Source organism: Chinchilla lanigera, unplaced genomic scaffold (genome assembly GCF_000276665.1).
Source record: "Chinchilla lanigera isolate Chin_1 unplaced genomic scaffold, ChiLan1.0 scaffold00054, whole genome shotgun sequence".
In the NCBI taxonomy this organism is placed as follows: Eukaryota; Metazoa; Chordata; class Mammalia; order Rodentia; family Chinchillidae; genus Chinchilla; species Chinchilla lanigera.
The window spans coordinates 8,159,203-8,181,802 of NW_004955455.1; the positions used below are offsets into that span (position 1 = coordinate 8,159,203).

General features: G+C 56.4%; 1 protein-coding gene across 6 annotated transcripts in view; it reads right to left on the reverse strand.

The window, feature by feature from the left end:
- Positions 1 to 3,162: 3,162 nt before the first annotated feature.
- Cabin1 (calcineurin binding protein 1) overlaps positions 3,163 to 22,600 on the reverse strand; it is a 150,568-nt gene continuing 131,130 nt past the window's right edge. For 5 of the 6 annotated variants that reach the window (XM_013520399.1, XM_013520400.1, XM_013520395.1 and 2 more), the window contains exons 30-37: positions 18,584 to 18,747; positions 17,578 to 17,674; positions 15,998 to 16,678; positions 14,152 to 14,226; positions 9,948 to 10,209; positions 5,281 to 5,442; positions 3,915 to 4,141; positions 3,163 to 3,731 (exon numbers count right to left, since the gene is read on the reverse strand). In XM_013520399.1, the coding sequence (XP_013375853.1) occupies positions 3,588 to 3,731; positions 3,915 to 4,141; positions 5,281 to 5,442; positions 9,948 to 10,209; positions 14,152 to 14,226; positions 15,998 to 16,678; positions 17,578 to 17,674; positions 18,584 to 18,747 (1,812 nt within the window). In that variant the 3' untranslated portion in view covers positions 3,163 to 3,587. The remainder of the gene's footprint in view (positions 3,732 to 3,914; positions 4,142 to 5,280; positions 5,443 to 9,947; positions 10,210 to 14,151; positions 14,227 to 15,997; positions 16,679 to 17,577; positions 17,675 to 18,583; positions 18,748 to 22,600) is intronic. The other variant, XM_013520401.1, reaches the window with a different exon arrangement.

The following is a 22,600-nucleotide window of genomic DNA, read 5'->3' on the forward strand; positions in this document are numbered from 1 at the left end:
CCCCGCCCCGCCTCGCCCCGCCCCAACCCTCTCAAAGTCCACAGGTGCCTTTGCGGACCAGCAGCGACTGACCTGCCCCGTTAGCACATTCTTGGCCCAACAGCAGGGGACAAGGGGGAGGGGGCCGAACCTCTGCCCTGGGACCCTGTCCGAGGGCGAAGGGGCTGGAGCCTCCAGCTGCAGGACCTTTGACACATGATGAGGGGGATGTCCACAGGCTGCCTCAGGGCCGTGGGTCCCAGCCCAGTCTGCGCCTGCAGGGCGGGGCCCTTGCAGGGGATGGGATGCTGCTGGGAGGTGAAAAGGGCGTCGGCGAAACTGGCAGGGGTCCAGCGCCTGTGCCCTCCGGGTAGATCTTACATCCTCGGTCCTCAGCCTCCCACTAGGAGGGGGTGTTGCCCGTTTCTCCGCCCCCCGCTGCAACGAGGCCAGGACCCGCCCTGCTGGGCGGGTGTGGTGTGTGGGTGATCTCAGAGGGCTGGAGCTGTCAAGTCACACCCTGGCACAGTCCTGTGTGTCCTTGGCCCTATGCAGCTCAGTGGGGATCCCTACTGGGAGGAGGAAGTTGAGTGGAGGGAGGTGCCTGGGCCCAGCTAGGCCGCCCATTCACAGGCTCCATGGGGAGCCCAGAAACAGGAGCCTGCTCAGCCACAAGCCCCAGTGCCGTCGCTCACAGAACCTGCACTCTCCGCAGACTTCCCCTCCCTAACCCTGCAGAATCTGCATATTCTCTGCAGAGTTCCCCTCCCTAACCCTTGTGCATAATCTGCATATTTTCAGAGCTCCCCTCCCTAACCCTGCAGAATCTGCATATTCTCTTTGGAGTTCTCCTCCTTAACCTTCGTGCAGAACTGGAAATTGAAGCCCTTTGGAGATGCAGGGGTTAAATCGGCTCTCTGATGACTTCTGGAAACCTCCACAGCCAGGTCGCAACTTCTCAAAGCGTTCTAAGAGGACATATTCAGTGACTCTGCAGGTGGCTGGAGCTGGTGGGGCATGAGCTGAGATGACCTGGGCTGCAACCTGCCTCAGATCTTCAGCCTGGCCATCCCATTGTTCTCTGGGACCTGCCACTTCTCTTGCCTAGTTGCGCCTACCTGGCACCAGTTGTTGCTGGTGGTCACCTGTTGGGCTCCCGTGAGTACCGCCCCACAGGGAAGCTCCTAATGAGCATATCAGGGGAAGCCTGTGGTGGAGGAACTGGAACAGGGCTCCCATGCAGAGCTGCTCCCGCGGTAGCCCCACCTCCAGGCTCTACCTTCAGAAACACTTGGTGGAATCTGCAGGACCCTCACCTGCCAGAGGGGAGAAAGTCCCTTAACCATTCAGTGTTCAGGGCACCTCTTTGGGAGGGGATCCTGAAGTCCTGGGCCCAGCAGCAGCCCGAGGTGATCCTGAGTCACCCCAGATGTGAGTGAGCACCCCCTCCCACACATTGGCTGAGTGCCTGTTAATTTCTTGGTCCTCCAGATGGCAGTCCAGCCAGGATCCATCGAAGGCCACTAGGTGTCTAGTTCCAAATGTCCTGGGCTGGGGACCCAGGGTGGCACCCAGTCACTAATGCCTTCTCTCCTGGATGGCAAGCAAGTGTCCAGCACATGAGGGGCACCAGGCTGAGGGCCAGCATCACAGGCTTAATGCTGTATTGGTCTTTTTGGGGGGTGGGTACTGGGAATTACACTCAGGACCTTACACTTGCCAGGCACGTGCTGTGCTGCTGAGCTATATCCCCTGCCCTACTGTATTGTTTTTATTTTTTTATCTTTTTTGTCTTTTTGACACAGGGTCTCACTATGCAGTTCAGGCTAGCCTTGAGCTCACTTTGTAGCCCAGGCTGGTCTCAAACTTGCAGCAATCCTCCTGCCTCAGCCTGAGTGCTGGGATTAAATGTGTGTGTCACCATGCTTGGGTTGTTCTTAATTTTTAAAAAAGTTTTTTAGAGACCTTGCTATGTAGTCCAGGCTGGCCCTGAAGTCACTATGTAGCCTAGGCTGGCCTCGAATCTGTAGTGATCCTCCTGCCTCAGCCTCCTGAGTGCTGGGATTATAGGCATACACCACCATGCCTGGTAAAAAGTTTTATTTTTTGAGACCGGGTCTCACTCTAGTCCAGGCTGTCTCTGAACTCATGATTCTCCCGCCTCAGCTTCTCGTGTGCTCTAGTGCTCTGATTATAAGCATGTGCCACCATGCTCATCATTAAAATTCTTAGATGGGTTAGTGGCACATGCCTATAATCCCAGCACTCTGGGAAGCTGAGGCAGAAGGATCACAAGTTGGAGCCAGCTTGATCAATATAAGTCACTTGTAAAAAGGAGTGGGTGGGAGACTGGACATGTAGCTCAGTGTGAAGACCCTGGGTTCTATTTTTAGTACCGGTAAAAAGAAAAACGAAACAAAATTCTTAGTAACTTCTGAACAAGGGGCCCCACATATGTATTTGTGCTGAATGTCACACTTCTGGGGCAGGTAGTTATGGGGAGATGTAATGAGAAATGTGGGAATTAAGTCCCCCACCTTCCAATTATTTCCCCATGACTGGGGAGAGAATTTAGGATTTATACACCTGAGTCAAGTGTCTTACTACTGAGCTGTATCTGCAGCCCTATTTTTAAAATCCCATTTTTTGCTGTCTAGAGATCCTAGGTTGTTCCTTTGTTTTTAAAATCAAGCCAATTTTTATTTCCTAAAGCTTTGAGACTGTGTTCGTAGCACTTTTTTGACTTGGTGCTGGGAATCAAACCCAGGGCCTCATGCTTGTTAGGTGACTGCTGTACCACTGTGCTAAACCCACAACCTCTTTATTTTTTGAGACAAGGTCTGAGAATTTACCCTTGAATTTATGACCCTTCTGCCTCAGCATCCAGCATGGCTGGAATTACAGGTGTTTGTCACCACGCCTGGCTCCCCCACTTCCTGGTTCCCCTCCCCAGTGCCCCAATGCCAGCCCCTCAGCACAGCTTGAGCCCTGCTTCCCCTAAAGTGTGCCCAAGGGGTACAGTCTGCTCCCCACATATGCCATGCCCCCTGCACCCCAGCCTGCTGATCCCTGGGGTGCCCAAGGGCTGAGAGGCCCAGAAACCCAGAAACTCTGGGTACAGCAACCCCTTGAGGCAGGCAGGCCCCAAGCCACCTCCCATCTGGAGTGAGCAGAGGCAAAGACTATTGTTTCATCTTTATTAGAAAAGGAACGAAAAAAGGGTGTGGGGAAAGCCTGGCCCTAGACGACCCCCTCACTGGGACCCAGGCAGAGCCCAGCTCATCCTGGCGTCCAGCTGTGGATGTGGCTGGCTGGGCCGGGTGTGGGCACATTTACAAAGTCAACATTTCATAGAAAAGGATGCCAGGCTTGCTGTGAAGATCGAAACCAATCCATCCTCATGCGATAAGATGGGCCCCACCTCTCTTCCTCCCCCGAGGACCCAGCTGGTGGGTGTGGACGGCCCATTCGGGGAAGAGAGGATGCCACAAGGCTGCACAGGGAAGTGTGCCCCATGTGGGCCTCTGGCCCTGCTGGGGTTCGGGCTGAAGGAGCACTCCAGGCGGGGCTGTTCCCTAGGACATAGCTGTGGCTGCTGCCGGCCTCCCTCAGATGTCCATGTAGTCGTCATCCTCATCCGTCTCGCTCTCTAGGGAGGACTCCTGGCTGGACGTCTCGAGGACCTCCAGGGCCGGCTGGCATAGCCTCTCCTTTCTCACGTTGGCGGCTGACTGGGCAGACAGGATGGCCGACTGCAGACAGGGCAGGACCCAGGTCAGGGGTATGCGGCCTGCCCTAGGCTTCTTGCCTTTAACTTGAACCATATCCCATGATCCCTTTACCTCAGGCCCCCAGTAACCCAAGCCCCTGCCCCAGGTTCCCAGGTAACCCAGACTCCCTTTTACTGGTACCCCCTGCCGGGTGTCCATGCTCACCTTCAACTTCTGCTTGGTCTCCTCTGAGATGCTGCCTTTGGGGGAGAGCAGGGTCGGGGTGGGCGGTGTAACGGTGATCTCAGGGGGGAACTTGGTGGTGGCCGAGGGGATTACCAGCTTTGGCATGTTGGGCAGGAGGCGGGACTTGGCCCGGCTGGGCTCAACCTTACCCGGATGGCCCTCTGGTGGCTGGGCGCCCCCACTGCTGGGGACCTTGGAGCTGGCAGCTGTGGGAAGAGACCTCAGAGGCTGAGCTTCACTTGCAGATTCCAGGGACTGCCTGTCTCTCCCTGCTCCTAACTCAGTTCGCCCTGTTAGAGGGCCCGAGCACCTCCTCCCTGCCATCACAGATGCCTTCTCTGGGCGGGCTGCTCTGAGGCCTGACGGCCAGCACACGCAGCCCCTGCTGGCCCTCAGGCCTCCATCCCGAGCAAGTGCTCCACTCAGACCCAAAGGGACCCCATTCTGGCTCTGGACTGCGGGGTGCAAGGAGCCTCCCTGAGCCTTCCCAGAGCACCCCAGGCATTGTGCTTACATGACTTGTATCTGTAAACTCATTCCAGGACACATCCTCCATATCATAGAGTGGACACTGAGTCCCACAGCCGGCCACTCAGCCAGGTATGGTCACTGAGCTGGCCTCAGAGTGCCCATTTTCCTCTCACTTCAGGGTGAATGGGGCTGTGTTTGCTTAGAGTGTGGAGGCAGCTGGGACAGGCATGGGCTGCAACTCTGGGGCCCTGCAGCCTCCAGGGAGCTGTGTAAGCTGAGAGCAACCCAGCTGCCCTGGCAGGGTTCCACATTCCTCTGCAGTCCATGGCTTTAAAAGGAGCGGGGCTTACAGAGAGCCCAAGCCTGGTCCCTGCTGGCTGGCGCCACTCCTCTGTCCTGAGTGGTCTGCGGGAGGCCTAGCCAGCAGGAGTCCCTGTGGAGCGGGCTGGGTGGCACGCTGGTGGGAACAGGCTGGGCAGAGGCTGGGCAAGGCTCTGTCTTGGCTGCCCATGGGGATGTCTCAGTGATGGGGCCCAGGCTCCTGCTTGCCCATGCTTGCCCCTTTCCTGTCCCATCTGGGCTCTGCTGACAGCCATGAGGCCCAAGTAAGATGTCTGCCTCACCAGAGCCCCATGAAGCCAGTGGTGCAGGGGAGACTGTGGAGGCGCTAACGGTGGTCCACACCACACTCCAGCCTGAGTTCGGCCTTTGTTCCTTCGCCCACTCTGCCTTTCCTCCCCACCTCCTCTCCACTAGGCCTCCCCGGGCTGGCCCTCCCAGGCCCGGAGCCTCAGCAGGGAAGCCCACCCTGGCTGCCGGCTGTGACGCACGCAGCCTCACGGGAGCCAGTGCTGGCCACGCCGACTGGCCTTACCTTGGCTGCAGGTGGGCTCGGCACCTGTCTGGGGGGCAGACTCCGCTGGCCAGCAGTGTGGCTCTGCAGGGGGACCCGCAGAGGCTGCCTTCGCCTGCTGACTGCGCAGTGGCTCCTGGGGTGGGAAGCCGGTACCTTCTGCCACTCCTAGCCTTTCTCCCTCTGTGGGGACACAGGCCAGCACAGGTCATGTACTCACCCACCCACAGGGCAAGGCCCACTCACGGGCACCGGCCCTGTGTCCCCAGTTGTGCCTTGGGACACGTGACAAGGGAATATGGCCACTGCGGGGACCCTAAGCTAAAACACTATCTCCACAGGAGTGGCTTGGGGACCGAAGGTACTCTTCTGGGACAAGTGCACACAGGGGCCAGACTGGCACTTTCAGGAAACTCCTCAGCCAACCGGTAGACGCCGGGTGTGGGGGTCTCTGATAGGTATGGCACCCCCCCAGCCCCTGCCACCAGGTGCCTAGTTCCTGAGCTCCAGGAACAATCACAGCCTCCTACCCTAACCCTCACCCTGCAGCCCAGCCCCTCCACCCCCAGCCTGGGAACAATGCCTACTCTGCTGGGACACGTCCGCACCCTGCGCCCCCACTTGCTAGGCCTGAGTGTGCATTGCTGTAGTCACGTACTCAGCCATTCTCACGCCAGTCTCCGCCACTCTGCGTCACCCCAATTAAGCCAAACCCACTAACCTCCTACCCGATCCACAAAAGACCAGCTCAATCAACTGGACTTGGTCTCATCATTTGGAGTTACTCTTGGAGGTCTTGCCTGGAACCCCCCGATTCAGGCTAGCTGTGTTCTTTACTGGGTTGTCACCGTTTACCTAACAGTCTTCCTACCTGGGACAGCTGGGCAGCTGACACAGGAAAGGCCACACCCGAGACCACACGGCCCCTGGGCTGGGGTAAAATGCTATCACGTGGCTGTGAGGGTGGGCTTTTAGGGTGTGTGGGATGCTTCCTCTCCCCTCTGGCTCACAGGAGAGGCAAAGAGAACCCAACTATGACCAAAGAAGATGGAGCACACGCAGGCACCATGCCCACCTGCCACGCCAGACCACACCTTCCCTGGCAGGAGGCAGGGGCTGGGAATTGGCCTCAGTTGTGCCGAGAGCCAATGGGCTCAGGGGTGACGGCCATACCGTGGCTGCCAGCCAGGCCATGACTCTGCATCAGTGCTGTAGGGGCCCAGGCCCCACTCTGCAGAAGAGGGCCTCAGGTGCTGCCTGCGAAGCAGGTAGCCAGGTCTGTCGTGCCGCCAGGACAACTCTCCTGCCTCAGGGCAGACTCGTGGTCTGGCACTAGGTCTGGGCTGGATACTGCCAAGCTCTGTCTGGGGAGGCCCTGATGCCCACCCTTATACGCCACTGTCACGGCTCTGGCTTCAGGCTAACACATCCTGTAGTCACCCTCCAGTCACTGGGTGCTTTTGCGGTCGGGCCCCACCATCACTGGGAGCAGCAGACCCTGGTCACACTGCCATACTACTCTCTCACGCCTGGGGAACATGGACCTTACTGAGAGCCAGTGCCTTCCCGCTGATGGCTTTTCCTGTTCTGGAGGTTGCAGGATGTAGCTTAGGGAAATATGCCTGTCCCAGCCTGGCCCTGACACCAAGTCACCCACCCCAGTGGGGTGGCCAAATGCTATTTTCTTACTGGTCCTGCAGTAGCTCTGTGGCAGGCAGATGTGGAAGTGGAGGGTGGACAGTGTGCTGGGTCAGGTGCTGGGGCCGGAGGCAGCGGCCCCTCTGCCAGGCTAGTGAGCGCACACACTCACAGCTGAGAGCTGTCCTAACTCGGGCTCACTTAAGAGCTCCATTTTGGCAAAAGGCCATTTAATCTAGTTTTGGGGAAGAAAATTGAACAGGATCAACTCTCTCAGCCGAAGAGTGTACACTTGGAAACAGATACTCTTCCCTAAATCCAACAGAAGAAAAAAGCATGTGAACTGTGGGTCTGGGCCTGTTTCCTGAAAGTGCCAGCCGGGCCAGTCTGTGCACTTGACCCAGAAGAGTACCTCCCGGTCCCCAAGGCAAGGCAGAGAAGGACTAAAGGTTGGCATCCACCCCAAGGAACTTCTGGACTCACACAAGGTTGGCAGGGGCTGACTACAGTGGTCAGCCAGCCCTTCTAAGATTAGGTTATAAGAGATGCGGCACTCTAGCTGGTGTGGTGGTGCAGGCACCTGTAATCTCAGCACTCAGGAGGCTGAAGCAGGAGGACTGCCAAGTTCAAGACCAACCTGAACTATATAGCAAGTCTGAGGTTAGCCTGAGGTACACACCAAGACCCTGTTTCCAAAAAAATCAAAGTTGGGAGGGGGACAGATACTGCAGCTTCCTTCATGCTCTATTGGATCACTGGCTCACCATGACATGGGGACATTCAGTTGTCCATAGAAAGGCCTGCAGGGAGGAATAGAAGCCTCTGGCCAATATCCACTGAGGACCTGAGGGTGCCATGCACCCCTATGAGAGCTCAGATTAGAGCTCAGATGACAAGCTAGCAGCTTGACTGCAACTGCCTGCAACCCTGAGTAAGGACCAGTGACTACCAAGTCACCCCTGGACTCCCGGCCTCAGACACTGCAAGACAACAGGAACAAGGGGCAGGTAGAGGGCGAGACACCCTGTCCCAAGGTGGAGGCATGGGAGCTGGGTCCTTGTGGGGAGTGAGCAAACCAACACTAATTACTCAGGCCATGGCTCATCACCGCTGCACTTTGAAATCACGACTACCAAACAAACCCACACCCACACTGCTGACTTACTGCTAAGCGCTGCTCTAACCCTATCATCTCTCCTTTATACATCCTATGCAGGAAACTGAGGCAGAGAGAGGAACAGCCCTACCCGGGAAAGCTGGTGGACAGCCCTACCACAGGCCACATGGTGGTGAACCACCATCCATACTTTTTCAACAGCTTTGACTTGTGGCCTCCAGAGGACCCTCTGGGAATAAATGGCCACAGCCAGTGCAATTGTGACCGACTGGGTTAGAGAATCCTTACACTTTCAGGGTTCTCCAAGGAAAACTGGGCATAGCACCAGATGAAAACCAGCGCCTGATGCCTCAGCTGAGAAAGAGCTGAGTGGGGGGGGCCTTCCAGCTTCCGGCTCTACCCCCGCTGTGCGGCCCGCGGGGACAGACGGCTGACCAGGGGTTCTCGAGTCTGCCCTTCTGCCACGTTCTCCTGTTAGAGTGTGCACTGTTGTTCAGACGGGCCAAGGAACGACACAGCCCCTCTCACATGACTGAAAGCAACAGGCTCAGAAGTGAGCCTCAATCACAGGACTGACTGGAAGAGGCAAGCCTTCAGGAATGACACTCAGACTGCGGGCCAGCGCAGGCACTCAGGCAAGGACAGAGGCTGGGTCCCTAAAATGGAGAGGCAGGGAAAGGCTTGAAACCATAGGCGAGGGAGGCTATGGAGGCTATCCATTCCTGGGTGGTCCCTGGGGGCACAGGGAACACACTCACCCAGCTGGTATCTGCTGGGGAGCCACCAACTAGAGAGGTGAGCTATTTAAGGAATGTCTGTATAGTTTCTGATACAGGGTCTTCAGAGTCTGGCCATAGAACTAAGATCCTGAAAATTATCTGGGGAGGGTCTGCTGCCTTGCAGGTGGGCAGAGCCTGGCACACTCCTGAGATGAGCCCAGACGTACAGTTACAGCTGCAGAACTGGGGTGTGCCTGCACCAGGGAAGGGGATGGTGCCTTAACCCGTCTCCTGCTCACTGGCCTATGTGCCGATCCTCAATGCCCTCTGCTCCCAGGAAAACGCCCTGGCCAGCCCTGCTAGTAGGATGCCCTTCTAGTGGGTCCTGGCTTTTAGAAAGTAGAGCTCCCACTAATGGAGCCAGCCAGGCTGTATACAACCTGCACCCCATCCTATTTTTCTTTATAAGTTCACTGACCTGGCCCCTACCCTCATTCTGGCTGGCTTCCGTCTGTCTTGTCCATGGGAGTGTGATGGGGCCTGGGCAGAACTGGTTCCCAGGGATTGCTGAGGCCAGGTGCAGGTGGTCCTGTATTATGCTAGGCTTCCAAGGAGGCCTTATCTGCCCTTATCCCCCTTTTTCTTACCTGACCAAGAGGAGATGACGATGATTATCATTGTGATACTAAGAACTGAACTCAAGGAGTACTGAGCCACTTTACCAATTCTATTTATTCATTTTTGTGGTACTAGGGACCAAACTTAGGCTCTTTACTATTGAGCTATATCCTCAGCCCCAGCTCTGCTTTAGGAGGCTGAGACAGGAGGATCATAGGTTGAAGGCCAGCCTGGGCAATTTAGCGAGAACCTATCTCAAAATAAAAAGGGCTGGGGTATAGGTAGCTCAGCAGCAGAAGGCTTCCCTGGCATGGATAAGACCCTGGGTTCAATCCCTAGCACTGTTAAAAGCCAGGGCAGAAGGCTAGATACTGGATGTGCTAACTGAGGCTACCAATGTTGCTAGGGTCTGACAAATGGACCAGCAGCTGCCATCCTCCGAGGCTGGATCACCCTGCTGGAGGGTACCTTCCCACTTCTACCCATATTCTCCACGTAGGGAGCAGGACTTCTTGTCTGCTGGTGGTGAGGGCCTGGGCACACCTCTGGCACAGCTGGATATGGGGCTCCATGCCACCAGGTGGACTGGGACTCACCTGGGCCAAGAGAGGCCAAGCTGGGGGTGGCCTCAGGCCTGGGTGGCCGAGGGGTTCCAGAGTCCTTGGATAGGTCTGTGATGGAGACTGATACTGAGGGAGGACAGCTAATGATAGCTGTGGTGGCAGCCAGCGCAGGGCGAGGCTTGGTGTGGGCATCGGCAGGCACGGGGTCAGGGGCAGTGGGAGCCACAGCTGCAGGAAAGAAGTTCTCTCGGCTGTCCTTGAGGTGTTTGGGGGTGGTGGGTGTGTCCCCTGAAGCCTGTGAAGACAGAGGAGAGGTGAGGGAAGGTGGGCATGGAAGCTCGGAGCACATATGGCCCCTGATGTACACCAGTGGAACAGGCTACATCATCTGGACCCAGGGTGCCAACATGACCTTCAACATGTCACTCTGAACCCCACGACACTGCCAGCAATATCCAGAGACATCCTGCCAGGATATGGCTAACGCTAGCACACAGCTGGGGACCCATGTCTCCCTGTCTGGGAAACGTCTGGCCTACGTCTGGCCTGTGGTGGTAGGGACTCAGGACCTCCAGCTGGGCTCACCCTCACTCCAGGAGGCCAACCTGAAAGAAGTGTGTCCAGCCATGACTGTAGGTAGGGGGTGCAGGGCCCGACCTGGGGACTGCAGGTGTCAATCTTGGAGGGTAACTCCTTAAGGACCACTTGCAGGAAGGTCCCCAGCGCAACACTGCAAGTCTCACTTCCCAAGCTCAGGACTTGGGTCAGCTGCGACCCTAGCCACTGAGACTGATGCTGCCCCCAACCCACACCCCTGTGCTTGACCAATCAGGGCCTTTGCAGCTTGGCCACACAGTGACTCTGACACAAGCCTTTGGCTCTCAGGTGAGCTGAGCCCTCAGAGGTCCCCAAGAGTCTTCCTTTGCAAATTTCCCTCTGCCACAAGTTATTGTCAGGGTTTTTTTCACAAGACCACTCCAACTCTCCCAAAAGCCCAGACCTCCTGGGACAGGTATGAAGGCCATGGCACCTAGCAGTGTGCTTCAGAGGTGAGTAGGCAGAGCACTCTTCAGAGCTAAGGGACCAAGCTCTAGCCTTCAATCCCCTCCCCAGCAACAGGCCCACTACACGGTCTGAGCCACCCACACTGGGGAAGCAGAAACCCCCATCCCTGCCAGTGCAGTAGAGTCATGTGCCCACTGGTGGGCAGCTCAGTGCTTGGGAGGCAGCTGACTTCCACTGATGACCTGTTTCTTCTGTTGCCTGTTGGCCTGAAATGCCCTCTGGAGCTGGATGTGGTGGTACACCCTGTAAACTCAGTACATGGGAGGCTGAGGCAGAAAGATCACATCAAGTTTGAGGCCAGCCTGGATTATATAATGAGTTCCAGGTCAGCCTGAACTATATAGCAAGTCAAAAGAAAAAAAAAAAAAAAAGAGAGGCAGGCAGGCCCTCTGCCCAGCTCCACTGGCCGTGTCATGGGTGTCTGGGATAAGCCTCAGACTGGCGCTATGGGCAGCAGTCTGGGGAGAGGGCGGAGCAGGCGGACAGGCCTGGCTCTCAGGCCTCCGGGGGCCCATGAAGGTGCTGGTAGTGTTGTAGTAGCCCAGGTGGCAGCAGGGACAGACACGTGGGGGAAGGTTGAGTGCTCTGTCCCTCTCCTCACTTAGGAGTGAGTCCCAGCCACAGGCAACTGGGATGCACTGAGAGCAAGACGGATGCTTCCTGAGGGGTGAGGCAAGCGATCTGAAGAGCCACAGCCGCCTCCTACCTGCTGATCAGAGGTGGGTCCAGGACAGCTGTGACTGTCCCTGCCTACCCCAAGGTGGGGTGGCCCTGGAGGGTACCTGAGACAGCACCTTGCATTCCCCACCCCCAGAATGCCCACCCTCACTGACACGGACATGAAGACAGGGAAGCCTGTTGGGGGTTGAGAGGGGCCTTCTAGGTGCCTCTCCCCAGGATTTTTTTTTTTGAGGCAAAGTCTCACTACGTAGTTTAGGCTGGCCTTGAACTTACTATATAGCCTAGGCTGGCGTTAGACTCACAACAATCCTTCTGCCTCAGCCTCCCAAGTGCTTGGATTACAGGCTTACAGGTGTGTGCCACCACACCTGGCTTCTCAGGAAAAGGGAGCAAAATGCACCAGCGTCAGGAGAGATGGGGACATAGGAAATGGCCTCCTGAAACTAGGCTCGAGGGAGATCTCCAGCAGAACAGCCACTCATCAGCAGTGTCATCCCAGGTCCAGGGTGGGAGTCACAGGCCAGTCATGTAGTGAGAGGATCTGAGGCAGTACCAGGGCACCCCCACTCCACTGGGGTCTAGGAAGTAGGTAGTATGTCAGAACACCAACAGGAAGGGAGCTCAGGTCCATCAGGTTGGCTCTCCTACACAGTACCCCATTCCCTGGCACTGGCCAGCCCTACCATCCACACTATCTTCCGAGGATCCCTGACAAGAACTTCCGCCAGTCCACCCCTCCGAGGTCCCAATATGTGCATGTGCTGGCAGCTAGTGGTCTCCTTTGCTTCGGTCTTCTCAGCCAAGAAATGAGACTATTCCTTGCCTTGGTTCTTGCCAGTTCAGTGTGAGTAATAGGGAAGGGGATGGGTTCCTCTGTGGGTCAGAAACAGCCTTCTCTCCTGAGTGGCCACTGCTCACACTAGACTCGTGGAGGAGCCAGGATGGGTCCTGGGCCTAGGGCCCTGCATGAGGGCCTCCTAGTTACTCCCGTCCCATGGCGCAGAGGCTGCCCTGAAGACCTGGAGAGGCTGTGGCCACTGTGCTGAGCGCTTTGGCTCCCTGGGCAATAATAAAGTGGTGAGGGTTGCTGGCAGATTGGGTCACATCTACCAAGGATTCCGGCCCTCGGCTGTGGGGCTGGGGCCACCTGCTCCCTCAGGGACCCTTGCCTAGCCCACCACCAGTTTGGTCAAGGGGAACCCCCAAGGCTTCCTTACACCTAGGACCTCATCAGGAGTGGTAACGGATGCCCCATTCCACTGACATGAAGCCCATTTGGAACCCCAGGGTGGCTACCTGCCAGCTTCTTGCCTTCCTGGGATGAGGTAGCCCAGGGTTGTCAGGTCACCAGCTGGGACAAAAGGCTGCAAATGACAAGCCACAGCTCTCTAACCTGTCAGGCTTCCCCAACAATCCTTCCCCTGAGTCCACATCCCACCCCGCTACCTCAGTCATCAGGACCCTTCCCGTAGGTCACATCCTCCCCACTAGTCTTCCACTGGGCTGGGACTTTCCCTAAAGCCCTGGCTCCTTACTCTCCTTTTGCTCGAGCCCTTCCCAGCACTTCTCAAAAACAGCCCTGGTCTTGGGTCCCCATAATTGGTGGGGCCCCATCCTTTCTGGCCTGGCCTTGGGCTATCTGAACACTCTTTCTGGGACACCACCTCATCCTGTCTCAAACCTCCTCCCGCACCTGTGGTCCTGCTGAGGCGCATGGCTCTGCCTGTGTCTTCTTCTGGCCTTGGGTCCATACTGATGGCTTCAAGGGCACCTACACTAGGGCTCCTCACACTCAGGGATCTGGACTGAACTATCCCCCTAGGAAGGGGCCCCTGACCTTTTGGCCTCCTTAGCCTTTCCCTTGTAAGAGTCTCAGACTCAATAGAACGCAGTCTCAATCCTGGCTGGGTGCCCTCTCCCAGGTACTTCCCAGCAAGGGCCTCCCCGGCATCTCCAGCCTGCCACCTCCTCCCTGCCATCCCAACACACCATCCACCTCTCACCACCTGTGGGGCCCCGCCATCTTCACTTGGCCCCTGCACTGGTCCCATCCTCTCCACCAACAGTGACTCTGCAGCCCTGCCTAACGAACACCACACTCCCACCACGCTCTCAGCCTAAACCCCCAGGCCCCCCACCACGTACCTTCCAGCGGGAGCATCGCTCCCTTCTCTCTCCTTCCACTTTGCTCTTAATCGGCCTGACTTTAACCATCACCTTCTCTACCTTTGTCCCAAACAGAAGAACTTTTCCTGGTGAGGTCAGTGGGCTAGAGAGCACCTCCCTGTCCATGGAGAAGGGAGCCCGGGAAAGGAGACCACTCACGTTACATATTCACACGTCTGATGGCTGGGATCTGCGGTCTCTTGAGGACACGCCACTAGCCAAGGTTCAGCCACCTCATGCTCCTCTCTCCCCTTGGCTACCACTGATCACAGGAACTATTCAGCACTTGACCTGTGGCCCCGGCCTACGTGTGGGTCAGGCTTACCTGTCTCTGGGCAGCAGCCCCGAGGTGGACCTGACAGAACTTCACAGCCTGCTCCAGCGCAGCCTCCTCATCCACCTGAGCAAGGAGATGATCAAGGTCAGAAGGCCTGGGTGCTTGGCCTCCTCCCAGCCCTGTGCCGCACGCAGCACGAATCAGCCTATGGGGAGGTCCCCAGTCCTGTGAAAAGCACTCCCTGCTACCCAGGTCCTCCTGGCACTCCTGTGGGCAGGTGCTCTTCTCCCAGGTGGCAGTGCCAGCCAAAGCAATCCAGTCATCCTCTGGCCACTAGTTTATTTCTGTGGCAAGCTGTGTCCTTAAGAGCTCAGGCTGGCAGAGGGAACTCAGACCCCAACCAAGCATTGAAATTCAGCTGCAGCCTGCTGCTTCTAGGTAGCTTCCAGCAAGAGCAGTCTTCTGAGCTAGAGTCTGTCCCTCAGGTGGGTGCGACGGAGGGCTGTGACCTGAGTGGGAAGCCTAGATCTGGGCTATGCCAAGTGCCCTGGAGTCCAAGACATGGGGAGGTCAGAACGAGGCTGGGGAGTCGTGGGGGTCCCCCAGACAAGCAGCAGGTAGGGCTCAAGGGTAACTGCCATAGGCTGCCAACCATGGTCAGGGGAGCAGGCACTGCAGGGAAAAGGTCCAGCCACCCAGCGAGGAAAGGACCAGAACTTGAACAGTCTATTAAGTAACTAGCAACCAAAAACAAATGGAAGTGAACACTGGATGCTGGTGAAATAGAGACAGGTGGTCCCTGAAAGCATTCCTCAGGAATGGCCACGCCATGTGCACTGGTCGCTGAAGTTCTGGGGATTCTTCCTGTGGGAATACTTTTTTTTTTTTTTTTTTTTTTGGTTTTTCTCTGGTACCGGGAACCGAACTCACGACCTTGTGCTTGCCAGGCAGGCGCTTTTGCCGCTGAGCTAAATCCCCAGCCCGGAATACTTTTAAATAGAAAAAAAGAGTATGTACTTATATTAAAAGAAAGAGAGAGGAAAAAAAAAAGCTGGGCACTGTGGTGCATACCTGTAATCCCAGTACTCTGCGAGGCTGATGGAGAATCTCAAATTCAAGCTCAGCCTGTGCAACGTAACGAGACTGTCTCAAAAAATAAAAAGGGAAGCTAGGTATGGTAGTGCACACCTGTAATCCCAGCACTTGGGAGGTCGAGGTGGGAAGACTGCTGTGAGTTCAAGGCCAGCCTGCGCTATATAATAAGTTCATGAACTACATAGTAAGACCGTGTCTCAAAAAAAAATCACAAGAATTTTTTGAAGATTAAGGAAAAAAACCAGTTGGGTGTGGTGGCGCATGCCTGTAATCCCAGCACTCGAGAAGCTGAGGCAGGAGGACTGCTGTTAGTTCGCGACAAAGTAAGCTGAAGGCCAGCCTGAACTGCACAGTGAGACCCTATCTCAAAAAAAAAGGAAGGAAAAATGAGAAAGGTAATGGTCTTTCTGGTCACATTCAGGGCACTGCAGCCACAGGAAGTTTCCAAGTAAGGAAGTGATCTAAGCGCACCCAGCGGCCCCTTCACACAGGTCCCACCTCCCTGCGCTGGATTAACAATAAGGTTTTGTTTTCCTTTAAGGTTGAGCTCAAACATCTTAAAGCTCATTGCTTTTCTGACTAAATGTATGGCCTGCTTCATTACAGAGAACCACAAAAATACCCCCCACCTCCGTCCTCGTGTACAGTGGGACTGCAGTTGTCAACACACCTAAAACCCACCCCGGGGACAGGCCCTGGCACATGTGGACACCCAGGAATGCGCTTCCTGGAGAGGCCGAGCACAGTCCGTCTGTGGACTGGCACACACATCCCTGGGGCAATTTCACTGCCTGCCCACCTGCTTGATGAGCATGTAGGTCTCTGACATGATCCTCTCAATGCGGCCCAGGTCATAGGCCACACCCTTCTGGCCCTGCTGCCACACGCGGTAGGCGTCCAGCAGGAGTGTCTTGCCAGACTCCGTGTCCTCCAAGAGCTTTCTCTTGCGGCTGGGCTGTGGGGGCGGCTCCTCAGGGTGGCTGCTGCCCCTGGCCCCTGAGGCCGTGGTAGGGCCAGCATTGGCAGTGGGTGCTACGGTGGCTGTTGTGAGTGGAGTGGGCTGCTGCCGGGCGCTGATGCTCAGCTCCTCCAGGGACAGCTCAGCAGGGCGGCTCTCAGGACCCTGATCCCTCAGAGGGCGGCCTGGAAGTAGGGGCGGTGTCCGTTCCACGTCCGGGCGGCAAATGGCAGCCTCGCCTGTGTCCATGGGCTCAGCGGGCCCTGTTCGAGCACTCTCCTTGTCCTTCTGCTCCCCACCCTGGTCTGCACTGTCTCCTGCGTCCATGGCCGTAGGCCGGTGGTTGAGGGAGCCTGCTTTGGTCCCTGGTTCAGGCCCTGCTCCTGAACCATCAGCCAGAGAAGTCTTCTTGGGGTTCGGGAGGCTGTCCTGGCCATCCTCAGGACTGGCCTTATGTGAGACATCAGTGGTCATCCTGGTTCTGGGGATGCCACAGGCCTTCGGCCCTGGGCGTTCTGATCCCTGCAAGGAAACCGAAGATAAGACACCCCATTGCAACAAAACACCTCTGGACTCCCTCTCCCACCCAACACCACTGTGGCTCTGGACATCTGCTAGACAGCACCCGCTATGCCTCAATCATCATCGGAGAAGGATTCCAGGCCCAGAGACCTTCCCTCCTATATACTGGCTGCCCCATGACCTACCCAAGCAATCAGGTCAGTTGAGCTCTTACTTGCTAAGTAACAATCCTGGCTCTCCTGTGGCTTTGTGATGTGAACTTTGGGGTGTTTTATGGGAAGGAGACCTGCCTGGAGTTACCGAGGTGTGCTTGGGGCACAGCCAATCCTGCTGGCCTCTAGTGTAAGGTGGAGATGGTGGGGACACTCCCAGGCTTGGGGCACCATCATGAGTACCTGCACCAAGCCCCAGCCAGCCCCATTAGGCACGTGTTGTGGAGACAGCGGTCCTAGTTCAGCTCCCAGTAGTACCTACCACCAGCTAGGCAGGTTTTTTAAGCTTCTGGACCTCAGGTGCTCCGCTATGAAATGGGGACCCTGTTCTACCTGCCTAGAGGGTGCAAAGGGAGGAGGATGCTGACAGAAGCCTTGCTCAGCCCACTGTGGGGCTAGCTCAGGAGCCCATCCTACTCAGGCCGCAGTGCAAAGGGGCTCATTTGCACAGAGGGTTTTCATCTCCTACATTAATCACAGAGTGTTGGGGCCTCGCTAATTGCTTGCATGCTCACTGCCTAGGACGACAGTCCCTGCCTGGGGTAGGATGAATGCTACTTCAAAGGCGGGGACACAGGGACCTGCCTAAGGTGTGTGTGTGCGGGAAGTGGTTAGACCAGGACCACAACTTGGGGAAAGCCTGGGAGCACGTTCACAGCCTGGAGGAAAGGGGGGCAGGCTACATACCTCTGCGAGCTCACTTAGCGTGTCCTCCAGCACCTTCACAGTGAGGATGAAGGCCCGCTGTGCCAGGACCTGGCGGTCAGCATCTCGTAGATACTTCCTATGGTCACACGGGGGTGGTCAGAAAGGACGGGAGTGTGTCAGGCACCATGTGGTGCTGCTGAGTAGTGGCTCTGTGCCTTGTCCCTGCCCCAAGAACGTCTATTTGTCTCTGTATTCCACCTACTGAGCTCTGCTCCCTCAAATGTCTCTCTTGAGCCTCACCCTGCAAATTCAGCACATGACTGACTGTAGCTGGCTGCCCTGGGCCTCCTGGCTGGCCACGAACCCCAAGGGTATGGCACTGCCATAGGGAAGGGTGGGGAGGGATGCAGGCCTGTCTCCAGGGGTACCCCAGGACTAGCTGGCAGCCTCTCTGAGTTCATGGCACACCACAGGAGAACAAGACCATGGGAGGGTGATGCAGAGCAGGCGCGGGAGGATGGCTGACTCAGCTCCAGGCTTTACCACCAGTTCGCCTGTGATGCCCATAACCTCTGCATGTAGGAGCTGTGGTAAGCGCCCCTCTGTTCCGTCTGCTCTCCCTTCTAGTGGAGGGATTCTTGGTTCCTGTGGAGGACCAGGCCTCTGCTGCCCATCTAGTTATTACTGGCCTTCACCTGGGCTATACGGCTATGATCTGAGCTGTTTTCTCCATGACCTGGCAGCATCTCTGAGAGCCCTGGATTGGGACAGAAGCAAGGTAAAAAGGAAGGCTGAGTTGTCCAGAGCTGGATATGGAAACCAAAGTCAATGGGGACAAACCCGTGTTGGCTCCAGGTTGCCTGGACCCAGGGGTGGTATCCCTTAGGTGATAGACACAGAGACAGAATACCCTGAGGAGAAAAGGCTGGCTGGGGCTGCCAGGGAGCAGGCTAGGTTGGAGCAGTGAAGACAGGGCCCTGGGTGGATGACTGACCCACAGCAGCACAGCCATGTGCCAGGCTGTGTGCAGAGGCAGCTCACTCACTTGCCCTGGTCCGGGGTCCGCTGCAGCATGGAGGACACTTTCAGCAGCGTGCTGTGGTCCCGCAGCTGGGCCAGCACCTTGAGCAGCAGCACAATGGAACGGTTCATGTGCCAGGCGAAGCTGCCTGGTCGGTCAATCTCATCCACAGGGATCCGCCAGATGCCCTGTGTGACAGGCAGGAACAGGCTATGAGGAGGGCTGGCATGGGCAGAGCTCGGGGACACCCTGCCTGAGGTCCCATGGAACCTGCCACGAGACCAACACACTCTGCCCTGCCAAGGATGTTTCACCCCTTCTAATCTGCCAGAGGGTGAAGTATGGCCCCCTTACCAATGGCAGAAAACAACATGTGTGGTTCTGTAGATTCCTGTTTTGGATGGCTGCGTTGCACCCGTCTACTGGGTCTGTCCCCTGTGGGGGCACTCAGGTCAAGCACACATCTATACAAGTGGTGACCCAGCCATGTGACCAACTCTTACAGGTGGAACCCTGGGTCAAAGGGGGCTATGGTGGAGCTCTAGCAGCCGCTGCCAGCAGAAGCACGCCAGCATGGCCCCACCCTTGAGTACCCCCTCCCCCAGCAGCTCTGCTGGATCATCTATAGCTCCTAGGATCCCCAGGTCCCTGCCACCTCAGTCAGAGCACTTTCTCTGCCAAAGACCTTCCTCCTCTTTCCCTCAGCCCAGACCCAACCTGCTGTGGCTGCCCATCACCAGCTGGTTCCCTGACTAGCATGGCACCTGATAACCACACCTGATAACACCGGGCTCCAGTCCAGGCGCAAGGGAGGCATGGATGACGGAGTGATAAGTGAACAAGCAGTGAGGAGCCCATCTCTGGTACAGGACCTTAGGACCCTGTGAGGAGTTAGCAGGCTCTGAAATGAGTCCCTGTAGCCAACCACCTAGAGAAATGCCTGCACAGAATGGATCAATGCTGCAAATGACATGCCTCCTCCTCCTCAGCACTGGGCCTGGCTGCAGCGTAAGGTTTTGGGACCTCGGATACCCATCACAGGGACCACAGTGGGATGTCCACAGCCCTGTTCCTGTGGCTGTCCCTGCCAGCTCCTGATGCCTGCAGAGGGGTGCTGGCCCACCCTGCTCTAGCATCCCTGGGACAGGAGCTGTTTAGACCTGGAGGCAAGCAGTCCTCAGCCCCAAGCCAAAGCACCCTCCATACTGGGTCACAGGACAAACACATGAGCAGGCTGGCTCATACTGTGACAAGGAATGTCCCCTGGACAGCCTGGGGGACTGTATGAAGCAGCCATCTTCCGCCCCTTGCAGTACTCAAGTAGGATGAAATGAGTTTAGACCATCTTCGTGGAGGGTGGCAAACAATACCATGTTTTTCGGAACTGCAGCATCTTATATTTGGCCACTATAGAGGAGGCATGGGGAGTGTCCTTGAGCAGCTGCAGGAGTCAGCGTAGGGAGGTAAGGATCAGGCTCTGGCACTCTGCCCTTATCTCTAGGGCTGTGGAAGGTGTAAGTGTGACTGCTATCCCTGTCACCTACCAGGCCCATAGTTCGGGGCTTGGAAAGGGCCCACCTCCTGGGAAGCCATTCAGACACCACTCAGGTGGTCCTTACCACAGTCTCCTGCAACTTTGCCGCAAACACCAGAGCTCAGAGACGAGTGAGTCTTGAGAGTCACACGGCTAGAGGTGGCTCAGGGTTGGCCCTCACCACAACCACAGCACTGAGGAAAGGAATCCCTTGTACCTATGAAGGACGCGTCTACCACCTGTTGCAGCCTCTACCACTGCCACAGCTCCTCTCCGAACCGCACATGAGAGGGGAGATGCCCAGGGCCACATTCCATCTTAGAGATCTGAGCATGAACCACTACCTCCAGGTCTCACTCCCTGGAGAGGACACAGGACACACCCTGCTCCTGTCAGTCAACTGAGAGCACCCAGAATGACCTTGGAATTCTTTCTTTCCTTTTTTTTTTTTTCTTCTTTTTTAGACAGGGCCTTTCTTTATAGTACAGGCTGGCCTTCAACTCACTATGTAATCCAGGCTGGCCTCAAACTCATGGCGATCCTCCTGCCCAGTCTCCCAAGTGCTGGGATTACAGGCATGTGCCACCGTGCCCGGCATGACCTTGGATTTCATTCATTCTGTCCCCTAGCCCTTCCTGTGCCCAGCCGCGGATGACTTGGATCAGGCTGGCGATCAATCTTTCCCTAACCTGGAGTCAAAACACCAATTCTATGCTGGAGTCTCTGCCAATGCCCTTCCACCTCCTCTACTCAGCCAGCTCTTCTGTGTCCTCCCAGGCCCAGTTGTGACATCACCTCGTCTCTGAGGCCCTCCTGGCTTGCTGTACTCCTCTGACTCCCAGAGGCAACTCAGGGTCAGCCCCTTAGACGGCTGGGGTGGGTTTGTGGCTGGAAGTGTGCACTGGCAGAGAGCAGGTTTGCTTCAGTTCCAGGTCCCCAGGTCCCAGACACAAACCTTGTGGAATAGGTGGCACCCCAGGCTGAGGAGGGCTTTCTGCTTCCCATTTTGTAGGCACAGGCGCAGAAACTTGTCTGGGGGTTCCTAGCCCCCTAATCTTCCTGTTAGCCCTTTACTCTGGAAATTTCCATATTCATCTGTACAAGGCAGGTTTGAGACAGCTCTGCTCACAGGAAACAGAAGGCTCTTCCGAGCTCCAGGCTCCAGGGAGGGTGGCCACAGGGAGGATGACTAGCACCTCCTTTCCTAAAAGGCAATCACTGCGAGGCAGCAACATCACAGTCTGAGCAGCGCTTGCTGAAGGCGGCTCACCTGGCCCGGCAACAGCCAGCTCGCCTCTTTTCCTACAAGCAAGGGGACTGAGAAGGCACTGCCTGAGACACACCACACCTGGCTCTCTGCAGGGTGGGCTGGAGAGGCACAACAGATCTGACAGATGGTGAGAGGCGTGGAGGACAGAGGCCCTGCAGACAGTGATTCCAAACTCTTGCGCCCAAATTCATGAATTAGATACAGCACTAGTCTACTTTTTGGGAGAAGGGCCACGCGCCAAATTGAGCCAATGAACATCTGGAGAAAACTCCCAGGTGGGCCTATAGTATGGTCACCTGGATTAACTAGGACTATGTGGGGATAGCCTGGCATTGCTAGCCCATCCAGAGGGGGGGCTGGGCACAGGCTCATTCTCATGTGAGTGCAAGAGCTGTTACCTGCTTGCTGAAGCTAGGCAATGCCCTGAGAGACGGGCATTGGAAATCCAGGTTCAACCTAAGCCCTACCTGGAACATCTGGGATGTCCACAGGGCCCTGTCAGAGGCGGCTGGGCCATGCTGGCCGAGCTGCACATCCCGTTCTTCCTGTCTATGCCTCTCCCCTGCTGCTGAGGCTTTCACCCCTACCTATCTACCTCTCTGGTCTCTGGGACAGGTGCTCACTATGGTAGGGGCCCAGGAAATGAATGAGGCAGGTTCACTCTGAGGACTTCCTGGTCTGGGGTGGAGGGAGAGGAAGGGCATCTCAGGCCTCGTTCCCTTGGTGAAGGTGGGACAGGGAGGCACCTGGGCCCTCTTATGGCCATGGAAAGGCCTCACAGGAGGTGGAAGACAGGTGATTAACAGCACAAGTACATTAGATGTAAGGGGTAAAAGACACCTACACTAGTAAAAGTTCTTAAAGGAACACACTTCCAAAGAGTCTGGGCCCGTCAGCAGTAGAAACCCATGGTGGCAGAGGCCCCTCTCCCTGGACAGCACCAGCCTGCAGAAGGCCCCCTCATCCCAGCACTACCTGGAGTACCCAGACACTGACAAACCCACTCTTGAGGGCAGGTCGGATTTGCACTGCACATTCTACAACAGGGTCTGAATCCCTATCTCCCCTCCGGTTCATTCTGTGACATAACAACACTGATTCTGTAAAGGACAGAGGACAGAATGAATCAGGTAGCAAGCCCACGGAAAACCAGAAGGGAACCACACACACTGCTAACACACACCCTAAACCTGAAGTGTGGCGTTTTGCATTTGTCCACACTTGTTGAACATGGCAT